Below are 14,477 nucleotides of genomic sequence, written 5' to 3'. Positions count from 1 at the left end.
AAACACTGTCCCCCAAAAATTATATATCGAGAACAAAACAACATTAACTATCTGTAGCCTCCCTGCATATGACAGCTGTCTTGAATAACCTGAGGTAATTCTCTTTGTAATCTTCTCCACCAATTGGTAACAGTCCACCTTGTTCCATTTTTTTGAAGATAACGGCAGTCCCAGGTACCGTATAGGTAGTACACCTATTGAGAACCCAGTACTATTCAAAATTCTCAGCTTTGCTTCCTCAGTCATTCCAGCAAGAAATATGTTAGATTTCTGCAAATTTGCTTCCAAGCCAGTCACAACACTAAAATGTTTCAGAGCTTCCATCACCCTCTTAATAGAATTTGTGTCGCCTTTGCAAAACACCATTAAATCATCTGCAAATATCAAGTGTGTAAGTTTTGCTGCTTTGCACATTGGATGGTATTTGAAATCAGCCAGATCACTCATCCTCCTCAGAATTCTCGTAAGATACTCCATAACTAATACAAATAGCAGAGGGGAAATAGGGTCCCCTTGTCGAAGCCCCCGTTTGCCCTCAAAATATCCATATCCTTCTCCATTCACTTTAACTGTGAACCTCGTAGTGGTAACACATGTCATTACCAACTGCACAAAGGTTCGTGGAAAATTATAACCCTTTAAAGCTTCCTCTATAAAGTCCCAACTTACCATATCATATGCCTTTCGTAGATCAATCTTCATCATACATCTTGGAGTAGTTTTTCTATTATAATGCCTCGGCAAGTCATGGCAGATTAATACATTATGAATCAATGATCTTCCTTCAACAAACGCTGCTTGATTACTTGCCACTACTACCTTTATGGCTTCCTTCAGTCTCTGACAGATCATTTTTGAAATGCACTTGTACAGAACATTGCAACATGAGATGGGTCTGAATTGACTTGCCATCACTGGTGCGTCTATTTTGGAATGAGAGAGATTACTGTGGAGTTTAACTGTGTTAGGAGCTCTCCAGTCTCCATAAATTCCAGAATTGCTTGTGTCACATCTTGACCAATCACAGTCCATGCTGCTCTAAAGAATCCACTCCCATATCCATCAGGCCCCGGGCTTTTATTGATGTCAATACCAAACATAGCACTCTTCACTTCTTGTGTTGTATATGGTTTCACTAATAGCAATTGTTGTTCAGTATCTAATACGTCTCCATTTCTAAAAATTAAGCCACTTGCTCTTTGTCGTTTCTTTTCCTTTGTGCCTAGAAGGTCCTCATAATACTCCACAAAGACATCGGCAATTGCCTTCTGGTTTGTCTGCATTACATCATTATTATCCTTCAACTGCAAAATAGCTTGTTTTAGCTTCCTGTGTTTTATAATTGAGAAGAAATATCTTGTGTTGTCATCTCCAAGTTTGATCCAAGTTGCTTTACTCCTCTGTTGTAAGTAGACCTCAGCCATGTACGAGGATCTCATAAACTTCTGGTACAATTTCTTCTCCTGCTCCTGCAAAGTCTTATCCGTTGGTTGGAGATGCAGCTCTTCTTGTGCTTTTGCAAGTTCAATTCTGTCCTCATCAGCTTCTGTGATGATATTTCTGAAATGCTGGCTATTTAGATTTCTCAGTCTTCTCTTCAAATACTTAAGTCTCTTCACAACTCTAAACATCTGGTGGCCTTCAATATTGTGGTCCCATGTCTCTTTCACAATGTTCAAGAAATCAGGATGACTAGCCCACACATTGCAATATTTAAAAGCTGGTTTCACTATTCTTGGTCCATCAAGCAGTGAAATTACAATAGGACAATGATCACTCACTCCTTCTGGTAAGAAATTTGCATTATAAGCTGGCATATTCACTAACCATTCTGGATTAATAAACACCCAGTCTAACTTTGAGAACACCCTAGCATCCCTTTTATCATTCCATGTATATCTGTTACCTTTTCTAGGTAGTTCCAGCAGTCCACAACTCTCAATACAAGCATGAAAGTCAGTTATTTCCACCATACTCACTGGATTTCCCCCTATCCTATCCTCAACATTTAGGACAGAATTGAAGTCCCCCATTATTATCCATGGAAGCATGTTCCCTGCGTTCATATCATCTAAATATTTCCACAACTCTTTCCTTTCCTCTCTTGTGTTGAAAGCATATACCACAGTTACCATGTACTCCAAATTGAGGCTTTGATTTCTTACTTTACAGGTTATCGCCTGGGCACAACTTGCGACCATTTGCACCTGAAAGTAATCTGGCCTCCAAGTTATCCATACCCTACCATTATAATGGTCGACAAGATTAGTAATGTAATCCCATCCTCCAAACAAGCTTCTAGCCACCCTGTCAATATTACTTATTTTGATCTTAGTCTCTACTAAACCCACAAATCCAGTACTTTCTTTACTACAAAGGAGTTTGATCTCCTTTTGTTTGTTAGGGGCGTTTAAGCCCCTAACATTCCAACACATCATGTTATCCATTCACGCTGGGAATCGCATTCCCTCCCCCATTTACAGTTGTGGTCATTGAAGGTTGTTCTCTAGCTTCTTCTGTATGTAGAACCTGAAAGGTGTTCTTATGAGCCACCTCTCCCTGATGAACTTGGTTCCTCTGCCTATTTGGACTCAGTGACTTATTCACTGGAGTGGTCCACCCTACCTTCCTTCCTCCTTGTATGGTAGTAGTTGTTCCACTTTTCCCCCCTCCATCAATGATCCTCTGGTTTATCATTCCAGTTTGTCTTTCTCTGTATTGATTTTCTTCCCCTGTTTCCTTTTGTTTCCCTTTGTCTCTCACTATGTTTGGTTGTTGCTCTTCCCCTCTCCTTTGATTAGGAGGTGGATTTTTCTTCCTGCAAATCCCTTCATCGTGTCCATACTTTTTACAAAAATTACACAGTGTGGGTTTCCAATCATACTGCACTTTTTGTTCAATCAACTCTCCTCTCTCATTTTTGAAGAAAACTTTATCCGGTAATTTCACTTTCATTTCCACTTCTATCAACAACCTGGCAAAACTCAGTCCCAATTTCCTCTCTGTATTTTGGTCCACCATTAATGGCTTCCCAATTAAACTTCCAATTTTACTCAGTCCTTTGGGACTCCAGTATTTGAAATCTAATCCTGGTAATTTCACCCATATAGGAACAGTATACAACTCTTCTCGAGTAAACTCCATGTCTGGACTCCAAGCTTTAACTATTAAGGGTTTATTGTCAAAATGGTATATCCCACCTTGCAACACCTCCTCCTTCCCCATTTCAGAATCAAATCGTACCAGCACTATACCATTTTTCAACATCGAGACTTTCTTTATACCATGCTTCCCCCACAATCGTTGTATGTAACCATTCATCACAGAGAAAGGGGGATGTGCCCCCAAAACGTAGCAGACTATAGCATGTTGCCAGTATGCAATCTCAGTGCTTATATCCTCAATGTCTATCTCACAGATTGAGGATTCACCTTGTTTCTATTATTTATTGTAAAACTTTAAATATCTCAAAATTTATTATTCTACTTATTCCTTTTTTTTATTGTAAATTTAAAGGCCTAAATATTTAACTTCAACCTTTCTTCTCCATGAAGAATAAAAAACTTATATGTATTTATATATTATATACAGCTAAAATATTAAAAAAATGATTTGACACCTCTCTTTGGCCAATGATCCTTATTTATTTATTTTTATTTTTTATTGTTGTAATTTTCACTATATTTCTATTTATTATTACTATTAAAAAATGTGTCAATTACTATTCCCTTCATTAATTTCTATTATTATTTATTATAAGAATCTAAATACCTCAAATTTTACTACTCCACTTATTCCTATTATTTATTGTAAATTTAAAGGCAAAAATATTTATCACTCAAATCTTTCTTTTTCTCTTTAACGAATGAAAATTTATTAAAATAGAGTAGTCTAATGAAATATCATTTCAAATAGCTTGAAAAAAATTAGACCAACCCTCTAACTCTCCTAATTATGAGATTTCTCTTTTTATCTAATTTTCAATAATTCTCTCTTTTATGAAACAAGAAGATATTAAAAGTACTCGGTTAGAAGAGGTCGATATACCTCAAAAACATCAGGATCGTCATACGGATCCTCATCTAGCTCTCCAATTATACAAAGGGGAGGAATGAGCTTGGTAAAACTAACAAGCTCTTCAAAAGAAGCTACTTCTTCGATACATCTGGACGATATTCTAGAAAATAATCGATTATACGCCCAACTGCGAGCATATTTATCTCAAAAACAAAGTGATACTTTTGCATCAGTGGCAAAAGAAGAGGTTGATGATATTAGATCCTATGAAAGGGTAGTAAAGAAAGAAATGATATTTCTTATTGAAAACTCTGAGATTCAGAGAAAAGAAGAACCCTGGAAGATATTACAGCGATATTTACTTAACGAATTATACATCCCAGGAGAGTCATACAAAACTAGCTCGTATTATGAGACCATTTTAATGAATACAGGTAGTGTTGAATTTTAGCACTTCTCAGGTTATAACACCAGCGAGAACATTTATAACTTCTCAAAAATGATCATAAAGCAGATTATATCAATTGAAGATTGGGGTATATCCTCGATGAAAGAAAGGCAGATCAGCCTCAATAAAATCCCTACCAATTTCACTTATTGGGATTATATTAATGCTTTCAGCAAAGTCCTTTATTACAACAATGAAAGGCATAAACTTAATTGATTTATCAAGGTGTGTGCAAAGATATTTGTTAACCCAATTCCTAGCTGGTTCTTGAACTGGTGGTCATACCACGGATCGACGGTAAAGATTTCACCTGATCCCTTTTTAAAGTTGTACAAAAACTGGGTTAAGGTTTCATCAGACCTTAATGATTTATACCACTCAGATCATGTTTGTCATATAGAACAAATTTATTTCTTCATAGAATTCGCGATTCCATGGATCCATAAATGGACCCCGGAAGTAGGTTTTACTGAAGAACAAATTCCATGCTTATATCAGATTTACTATAATAATTTCTAGGATAAATTAATGAGAAGGATCCCATGACTAAATCATTATATGGCCAATAATTATTGGACTCTATTTCTCAAAAAATCCAAGATTATGGTATTATTCCCCACAAAGGAATAATTGCTGACAACTCCGTCAAACATATTGCCAGAAGAATTTCCATTCAAGATGGAAATAAAGAAGAAATGATAAAGGAGTATTTGGATGAAATAAGGAGGGATCTACTCCTCAATATCACTCACTATGAAAAATCAGACACTTCAATGAGAAGTGAAACGAGTGATGATATCGCAGATGATGCTCAAGAGGCCCAGCCTTGTGAATCGGAGAAACCCGTGACAGAAGATATGTTGTCTAAAGCAGAAGGTTTACTTAGGGAGTTGAAAAAGAAAGACAAGATGAACACTATTGATTAATAGTAGATATACTGTTGAACCACATTTGAAAAATTGTTACTGTACATATGGGACCCATTGATAAGGGACCCACGGTAAATCACTGTAGATCGGTCACTGTAGATCGATCACTATAGATTGGTCACTGTAGATCGGTCACTGTAGATCACTGCCTTTTCATTCATCATTAAGTATCATTAAGATTAAAATCCATCTCGGATGCAGAAGGAGTATCCCTATCAGAAATATCTGAAGATTTATCATTTGTTTGGACAATGTTTAACCGAGGATCAATTTTAATTTTTTGTTTTTGTGCAGATATAATTGTCAATAAAGTATGCAATGAAGTTGCACGATTGTGAGCTGGACCATAACAAGGTTATATCGGAGAAATATGTTGAATAGTCAGTCTTCTATCAGAAGCAAAAAATGTCTATTATACAGAACACTTTTTTCATCAAACTACATACAAATTTTTCCACCGGAATTTTGACTAATATGAGAATATTCGGAATTGGTGACAACATCTGCCAATTGTTCAGGGGGTATAACAGAATCTAGAATCCAAGTAGTAGGAAAATTAATTTCTTCCCATTTTATAGGTCTTCTACTAGTGGCCTTAGATCTGGCGAAATTAGTTTCTACCAAAATAGTTTGATCAGAGGTATCATATAACTTACATCTAGGATTCAAAGTAGCAAGTAATTTAAAATAGATTCTATAAGACAAGCAGATTAATTCAGAACCAGCTGCATAGTTATAACCATGCGTTTTAACATTCAAAGTTAAAGCATCTAATATATTAGAATCAGTCAAAGATAACTGCAAATTTGGTTGAGCATTAAAATAGATTGGACCATAGGCCACCGTAGATTCTATTGAACCCATCAAAGATTGTCGAAAATTTAAATTCCTCTCATCTCGTAAAGCAGCTAAGAAAGTCTCAGGTAACCCTTTACGGGTTAAAGGTTTAAAAGCAACTTGAACCATGCCAATATGCAAAAACTTATATTGAGATCTATATAAATCAATATCTCGTTTATTTAATAAAGTTTGTTCAGACGAGTTTAACGCCAAAGATTGCTCAGTTGTTTTGATCAACTGTTTATTAGAGATTTTATCAAACCAACCATAGTCATAAATAGTTTTTATATTCACTTTCGGAATAGTCAATTTGTTTAACAAATCAATGTTTTGAGGTATATCGGCCTCTTCTAACCGAGTACTTTTAATATCTTCTTGTTCCATAAAAGAGAGAATATATCTATGCCGAAATTCTTCACATCAATTATATATATACCATGAAAGTTTCTAGGCTCTGATACCAAAATACAGGATCACTGACCTGGTGGTAGTCAGATCAAGCAAGTCAATATCCTTAGAGGTAGTCCAACTACATAAGAATCGAAATACACAAGAATTTTAACATAGTTTCTCAGCCTACATGGTTTAATTATTTTACCCAAGCAAACGGCCTGTCAAGAAGCTAATACACACTTTTATTGAGCCCATGTGTCTGATAGTTCTAACCGGGTATCAGGCGCCCTACTTATCAAACTCTTTTTCGGGCTAAAAACCACGGCTTATCAGACGAAGTCACAAAGACAAAGCCAATAAAAGTAGTACTAGATCCGACTGTACTTCAACCTCAGAACCAAATCGAGAAACCATACTAAATTTTTTCTATATTTAAATAAAGCTTAGATTCGTTCATGGTCTATATAAGAGAGAAGTTAGTTATCCGGCATAGATATAATTTTTTAGCCGGACATAGTCACGGCTTAGATTGGAGATATAATATTTAAAAGATTTAAAAATAAAAGAAGAGAATTAAATTACCTTGTAACAATGGCCAACAGGGCCTATCAGAGAAATCAACAACTTTATTTACTTCCGGTGAAGCTCCGACAAACTGAGATCTTTACAAACGAAGAAACGCTAACAACTGGAAAAAAAAACAAAAGAAGAGAGAGCATTTTTTCGACTTGCTCCCTTAAACTACAAAGGTCTTATTTATAGAATGAAAAGGCAGTGATCTACAGTGACCGATCTACAGTGATTTACAGTGACCGTGGGTCCCTTATCAATGGGTCGCATATGTACAATAACAGTTTTTCTTCTGTGGTTCAACAGTGTATCTACTGTTAATCAATAGTGTTCATCTTGTCTTTCTTTTTCAACTCCCTAAGAAAACCTTCTGCTTTAGACAACATATCTTCTGTCACGGGTTTCTCCGATTCACTAGGTTGGGCCTCTTGAGCATCATCTGCGATATCATCACTCGTTTCACTTCTCATTGAAGTGTCTGACTTTTCATAGTGAGTGATATTGTGGAGTAGATTTCTCCTAATTTCGTCAAAATACTCCTTTATCATTTCTTCTTTATTTCCATCTTGAATGGAAATTCTTCTGGCAATATGTTTGACGGAGTTGTCAGCAATTATTCCTTTGTGGGGAATAGTACCATAATCTTGGATTTTTTGAGAAATAGAGTCCAATCATTCTTGGCCATATAATGATTTAGTCATGGGATCCTTCTTCATTAATTTATCTCAGAAATTATTATAATAAATCCGATATAAGCATGGAATTTGTTATTCAGTAAAACCTACTTCCGGGGTCCATTTATGGATCCATGGAATTGAGAATTCTATGAAGAAATAAATTTGCTCAATTTGTTCTATATAACAAACATGATCTGAGTGGTATAAATCATTAAGGTCTGGTGAAACCTTAACCCAGTTTTTGTATAACTTTAAAAAGGGATCAGGTAAAATCTTTACCGTCGGTCCGTGGTATGACCACCAGTTCAAGAACCAGTTAGGAATTGGGTCAACAAATATCTTTGCACACACCTTGATAAACCAAGTATGTTTATATCTTTCATTGTTATAATAAAAGACTTTGCTAAAAGCGTTAATATAATCCCAATAAGTGAAATTGGTAGGGATTTTATTGAGGCTGATCTGCCTTTCTTTCATCGAGGATATACCCCAATCTTCAATTGATATAATCTGCTTTATGATCATTTTGGAGAAGTTACAAACGTTCTCGCTGGTGTTATAACTTGAGAAGTGAATGATGTGAATGAGTTTTATGTGAAGCTATATGTGAAGGAATGATGTGAATGAGTTTTATGTGAAGCTATATGTGAAGGAATGATGTGAATGAGTTTTATGTGAAGCTATATGTGAAGGAATGATGTGAATGAGTTTTATGTGAAGCTATATGTGAAGGTATGATGTGAATGAGTTTTATGTGAAGCTATATGTGAAGGTATGATGTGAATGAGTTTTATGTGAAGCTATATGTGAAGGTATGATGTGAATGAGTTTTATGTGAAGCTATATGTGAAGGTATGATGTGAATGAGTTTTATGTGAAGCTATATGTGAAGGAATGATGTGAATGAGTTTTATGTGAAGCTATATGTGAAGGAATGATGTGAATGAGTTTTATGTGAAGCTATATGTGAAGGAATGATGTGAATGAGTTTTATGTGAAGCTATATGTGAAGGAATGATGTGAATGAGTTTTATGTGAAGCTATATGTGAAGGAATGATGTGAATGAGTTTTATGTGAAGCTATATGTGAAGGAATGATGTGAATGAGTTTTATGTGAAGCTATATGTGAAGGAATGGTGTGAATGAGTTTTATGTGATCTTGTGATGATCCTATGTAAAGTGGATAGCATTGTGAGTTAAAGTATGATTTCTCATGATGTATATATGAAATGATGTTGGATTATGAAGTATCCTTAAATGAAAATGTTGTGACTTGGTTGGTAGACTAAAGTGTCCCTCCTTGTTACTTAAAGTCTTGAATGCATGAATGTGTGAAGTGGGCTAGAACTAAGAAATGGTGCCCTTTCTATAAATGCTAAAAGAGGAATTCTAGGCCAAGACTTGAATCGGCAAAACTAAGAAATGGTGCCCTTTCTATAAATGCTAAAAGAGGAATTCTAGGCCAAGACTTGAATCGGCAAAACTAAGAAATGGTGCCCTTTCTATAAATGCTAAAAGAGGAATTCTAGGCCAAGACTTGAATCGGCAAAACTAAGAAATGGTGCCCTTTCTATAAATGCTAAAAGAGGAATTCTAGGCCAAGACTTGAATCGGCAAAACTAAGAAATGGTGCCCTTTCTATAAATGCTAAAAGAGGAATTCTAGGCCAAGACTTGAATCGGCAAAACTAAGAAATGGTGCCCTTTCTATAAATGCTAAAAGAGGAATTCTAGGCCAAGACTTGAATCGGCAAAACTAAGAAATGGTGCCCTTTCTATAAATGCTAAAAGAGGAATTCTAGGCCAAGACTTGAATCGGCAAAACTAAGAAATGGTGCCCTTTCTATAAATGCTAAAAGAGGAATTCTAGGCCAAGACTTGAATCGGCAAAACTAAGAAATGGTGCCCTTTCATAAGTCTAGCTTTCCTAAGTAAATGTAAAACCATGAAATCGGTAGACCTAATGGTGGTAGCCCTTCTCATGTGTGAAATGATGAACCTTGGATCGGTAGGCCTAAGGCACCCTTCTAGGGGGATTTAATGAGCTATCCTTATGAACCTTGATTGGCCATGACTAAGAAATGGGGCCTTTCTTGGGAAGAGGTACTATGAGTTGGTTGAACTAGAAAAGGAACCTTCTCTAAGTACATATGTGATTGAATACTCTATGGGAAACAAGGCTAGCACCGAGTGGATGATGTTAGGAAGGTGGCCTAGTTGAGTATGAGATTAGGCACAATGAACTTCCTTGGACATCCCTTAACCATGTGCCTACATGGGTTGCTTACTAGTTCTACCTTTGGCAAGTAGAACAACCTCCACGGAGTAGGATAGACTCCGGATTCCATACCTAGCTAGTATGGTCTATGTCGGTTATGCCTATTCCCATCATGTGGGATGTGCACTCTAGTTATTGGATAGGTTCTACAACGTGTAGGTAGTAGTATGTGATGCTATCTACACATGGCACGAGTAGGCTTTGAAGATACTAAAGTGAGTTCCCTAAGTCTAACGACTATTATGTGAAAGTCCCCTTATGTGCTTGAATGTCTCCTAAATGGTTTCTTAAAGAATGTTGGTCTATTGATGTTATGTTGTAAAGGAAATGTCCTTATCTAAGGTAATCTTGAGGAACACTTAAGTGTGCTTGAAGAGGTTGTATGGGCGGTCACTTCTTGTCTTACTCAAGTGTGTCTTAAGGTTATATTAGGTAGAGGTCCTATGGTAATGAAATGACATGTGTTCTTTTAAAGTTAAGCATGGGTTGTATATGAATATATGTTGAGTATGTATATGGTTGGCTATGGTTTTATATGTGAACATTGACTTAGTATGTTATATTGTAATGGTAAATTTCCTTATCTATGGTAACCCTTAGGAATACTTAGGTGTATATGAAGAGATTGTATGGGCGGTCACTTCATGTTTCACTTAAGTGTGGCTTTGGGTAACTTGAGATAGAGGTCAAGAAATGATGAAAAGGCTCACTTGTATTTTTTTTCATGAAGTTTTACCAAATGGCATAAAAGCATGTTTCTCCAATAAACGTCCCTTTTAGCATGTTTTTGCATGGCTTCCATACTTAGTACTTAATTGTGCTAACCCCTTTCTTTCCCTTTTTGGACTAAAGTGTAGGGATTTGGAGATGATGACATGTCATGGCTATTTGATAGGTTTCTAAGTGTTGAAGATAAAGACTTGGTGAGTCCTCATATATTCGAGGACAATACCCCATATGTTCTTTTATGTTTTTTAGTATTGTTTAAGTTGTGTATGGGATTAGTCCCGAATTTTGTACTCTAAAGTATTAGATGGTTTTGAGACATCATGTATAAAGTCTAGAAAGTCTTCCGCTTGCTTTTTTTTAATGAAATGTCTTCTTTGTAAAGAAAGTTTTTAATTCCTTATGGTTTTTAGTGTCTATGCGATGAATGAATGCTAAAAGGCTTGTATTAGACCTCTTTGAGGTCGAGTACGCCGGTTACGACTAGAAGGTGCTCCCGGGTCGTGACATGCTGAAATTCAACACTACCTGTATTCGTTAAAATGGTCTCGTAATATGAGCGGGTTTTGTATGACTCTCCTGGGAAGTATAATCCGTTAAGTAAATATCGCTGGAATATCTTTCAGGGTTATTCTTTTCTCTGAATCTCAGAGTTTTCAATAAGAAATATTATTTCTTTCTTTACTACCCTTTCATAGGATGTAATATCATCAACCTCTTCTTTCACCACCAATGCAAAAGTATCACTTTGCTTTTGAGATAAATATGCTTGCAGTTGGGCGTATAATGGATTATTTTCTGGAATATCATCCAGATGTACCGAAGAAGTAGCTTCTTTTGAAGAGCTTGTTAGTTTCACCAAGCTCATTCCTCCCCTTTGTATAATTGGAGAGCTGGATGAGGATTCGTATGACGATCCTGATGTTTTTGAGGAGGAGGATCTTCCCCTTCCGCGAGTATAACTGCCCGTTCCTCTAGCCTTGGTTACCCAAGGAGAATCCATCCTGCAAACATAGCATTTAGTTTTAATCATCTAAAAGGTCATAAACTTCATAACAATAAAAGCTTTCATAAAGTTCTTGTTCAATCATGTAATTAGCGATGATATCCATCACCATTCCGTCTATAATACGTTCCTGTAAATCTCTATTAAAAGGAACTGCCTTTAAAATTGTAACCAAAGTAATATCAGTAAAGAAGTCAAGAAAACCCATTTTTTAAGAAGAAAGATATTCTCTAGATAAGAAGTCTGGGAGGGAATTATCACTTCCCTTTTATAATGAATTTCGAAATCAAAAGGGGCTAATTGTGTCTGCCACCTAACAAATATTAATTTTGATGCATCATGTTTAAAATCTTTATCAAACATATATTCGACTGATTGAGCATCTGTTTTTATCATAAATTTCTTATTGTAAAGATCATCCTGAAATTTTAAAACACATTTAACGATAGTTAACATTTCATGAGCTACCGTTGCATATTTTTTCTGAGCATCGCTCCATTTTCCTGAATGAAACAGAATAAGGTATTCATTTTTATCATGCGGGTTAATCTGTTTTAATATTTCACCATAACCCATATTGGACGCATCTGTCTCAACGATCTTTGGCCAAGCAGGATTAGCAAAGGTTAAACAAGGCAAAAGATTTTAACCTCTTTCTTTAATAGTCTTTACAAGATCTGTGAGACTATTAGTCCAAGGCTTCTTATGATCTTTTTTTAGCCTGTCGTATAACGGAGGTAAATCTCGAGACAAATTCTTGTAGAAGGGGGAGATATAATTTAAACTTCCCAGAAACCGCTGCAATTGCGTCCTATCTGTAATAATATTAGGGAATTTTGATGCGAATTCAATAGATTGCTGAATAGGAGTCATTTTTCCTCGACAAATCAAATGACCCAAAAATCTAACTTCTGTTTGAAAAAGACTCATTTTAGGTTTAGATATGACCAAACCATTTTGAATAACTATTTCTTAAATGTCTAGATGCTTAATATGCATTTCAAGAGTCTTTTGAGTATACCAAAATATCATCAATATAAACTATGATGAAATCCAAATAAGGATTAAAAATATCATTCATAATGATCTGAGTGGTATAAATCATTAAGGTCTGGTGAAACCTTAACCCAGTTTTTGTATAACTTTAAAAAGGGATTAGGTAAAATCTTTACCGTCGGTCCGTGGTATGACCACCAGTTCAAGAACCAGTTAGGAATTGGGTCAACAAATATCTTTGCACACACCTTGATAAACCAAGTATGTTTATGCCTTTCATTGTTATAATAAAGGACTTGCTGAAAACGTTAATATAATCCCAATAAGTGAAATTGGTAGGGATTTTATTGAAGCCGATCTGCCTTTCTTTCATCGAGGGTCATATAATTATCCCACCAGCCTCTTAATTAACCAGTAAATCCTGCAATAATCATCTTGTAAATAGTCATGTCGGTGTTATTAACACTCTTGTAGATGGTAGCATACATAAGCATCCTATGAAGCATAATTTTTAACTGTCTATCAGTCAAACCATCGAGATTCCATTCATAAATCTCACTACCACTATAAGAGGTGTTAGTTTGATTCCAATCTCTTTTCTCTATTAAGACATCTTGAGGAGTTGGCCTTTGATAGTCGTAAGTTTGCATACTAGGTTTTCTAGCATACGAAGTATTACCACTATTCTTCTTTGGATACCCATGAAGTTTATTAACTTCCATTTCCACTTGTGTCTTAAAATCGAAAGTAGCTTCCATCTCGTCTGCAAAATCTTCAGCTAGGCTTATAGGTTTTGCACTTGCACCAAATTCTGAAAACTTTTTATCCAGAAGGCTTTCAAGATCATGAAGAGGTCCAAGAATAAAATCCTAAATCTCGGGAGGTCTTTGAATAGGAACATCAGGCTGTTTTGATGTAGAATTCTGTTCAGAAGCTGGTTTCACCGATTTCAGTTTATCATCAATTTGAACAATCAGATTAGTTAGACTATCTAATTTTTTATCGAGAGAACAAATATGTTCACCAATAACTTTAACATATAGACCCAAATAATTATTTTGAGAAATAAGACAATTTATTTCATTAATACTTACTGCGGCAATCTCATTATCAATAAATTTTTGGAAAGCAATAAAAGTAATACCTGTATTATTGGGTAAAATAAACGGAGTTTGAGGAGGATAAATTGATTTAATCATTTTTCCTGATTCATCTTTGTAAGATCGTTCAAGAACGTTGATGAATAAAGGCAAATATGTGGTTATGAACCATGGCACAAAGAACATAATATGATTATGTAAAGCACAAGTTTCATAAAATTATTGAGAAATACTGTTTAAATCTTCTTCACTATAAGTGTCAAAAAACCAAGTTATAAACCGGTTCCATTTTTTATTTGAAAATTCATTTTGAATATATTTTCTTGCCAGTGAACCTGGACTAAAATCAATTTGATGTCCATTCATCATTAAGTATCATTAAGATTAAAATCCATCTTGGATGCAGAAGGAATATCCCTATCAGAAATATCAGAAGATTTATCATTTGTTTGGACAATGTTTAACCGAGGATCAATTTTAAATTTTTGTTTTTCTGC

The 14,477-nt window shown here is 35.4% G+C and overlaps 1 protein-coding gene across 1 annotated transcript; it reads right to left on the bottom strand.

The window, feature by feature from the left end:
* Window positions 1-2,439: 2,439 nt before the first annotated feature.
* LOC107062425 (uncharacterized) lies at window positions 2,440-3,225 on the bottom strand. Its single transcript, XM_015313067.1, has one exon. It carries the CDS (start codon window positions 3,223-3,225, stop codon window positions 2,440-2,442), a length of 786 nt encoding a protein of 261 aa, XP_015168553.1.
* Between the last annotated feature and the right edge of the window lie 11,252 nt (window positions 3,226-14,477).

Source organism: Solanum tuberosum, unplaced genomic scaffold, assembly GCF_000226075.1.
Source record: "Solanum tuberosum cultivar DM 1-3 516 R44 unplaced genomic scaffold, SolTub_3.0 scf00221, whole genome shotgun sequence".
In the NCBI taxonomy this organism is placed as follows: domain Eukaryota; kingdom Viridiplantae; phylum Streptophyta; class Magnoliopsida; order Solanales; family Solanaceae; genus Solanum; species Solanum tuberosum.
This window is presented reverse-complemented; position numbering and strand designations above follow the sequence as displayed.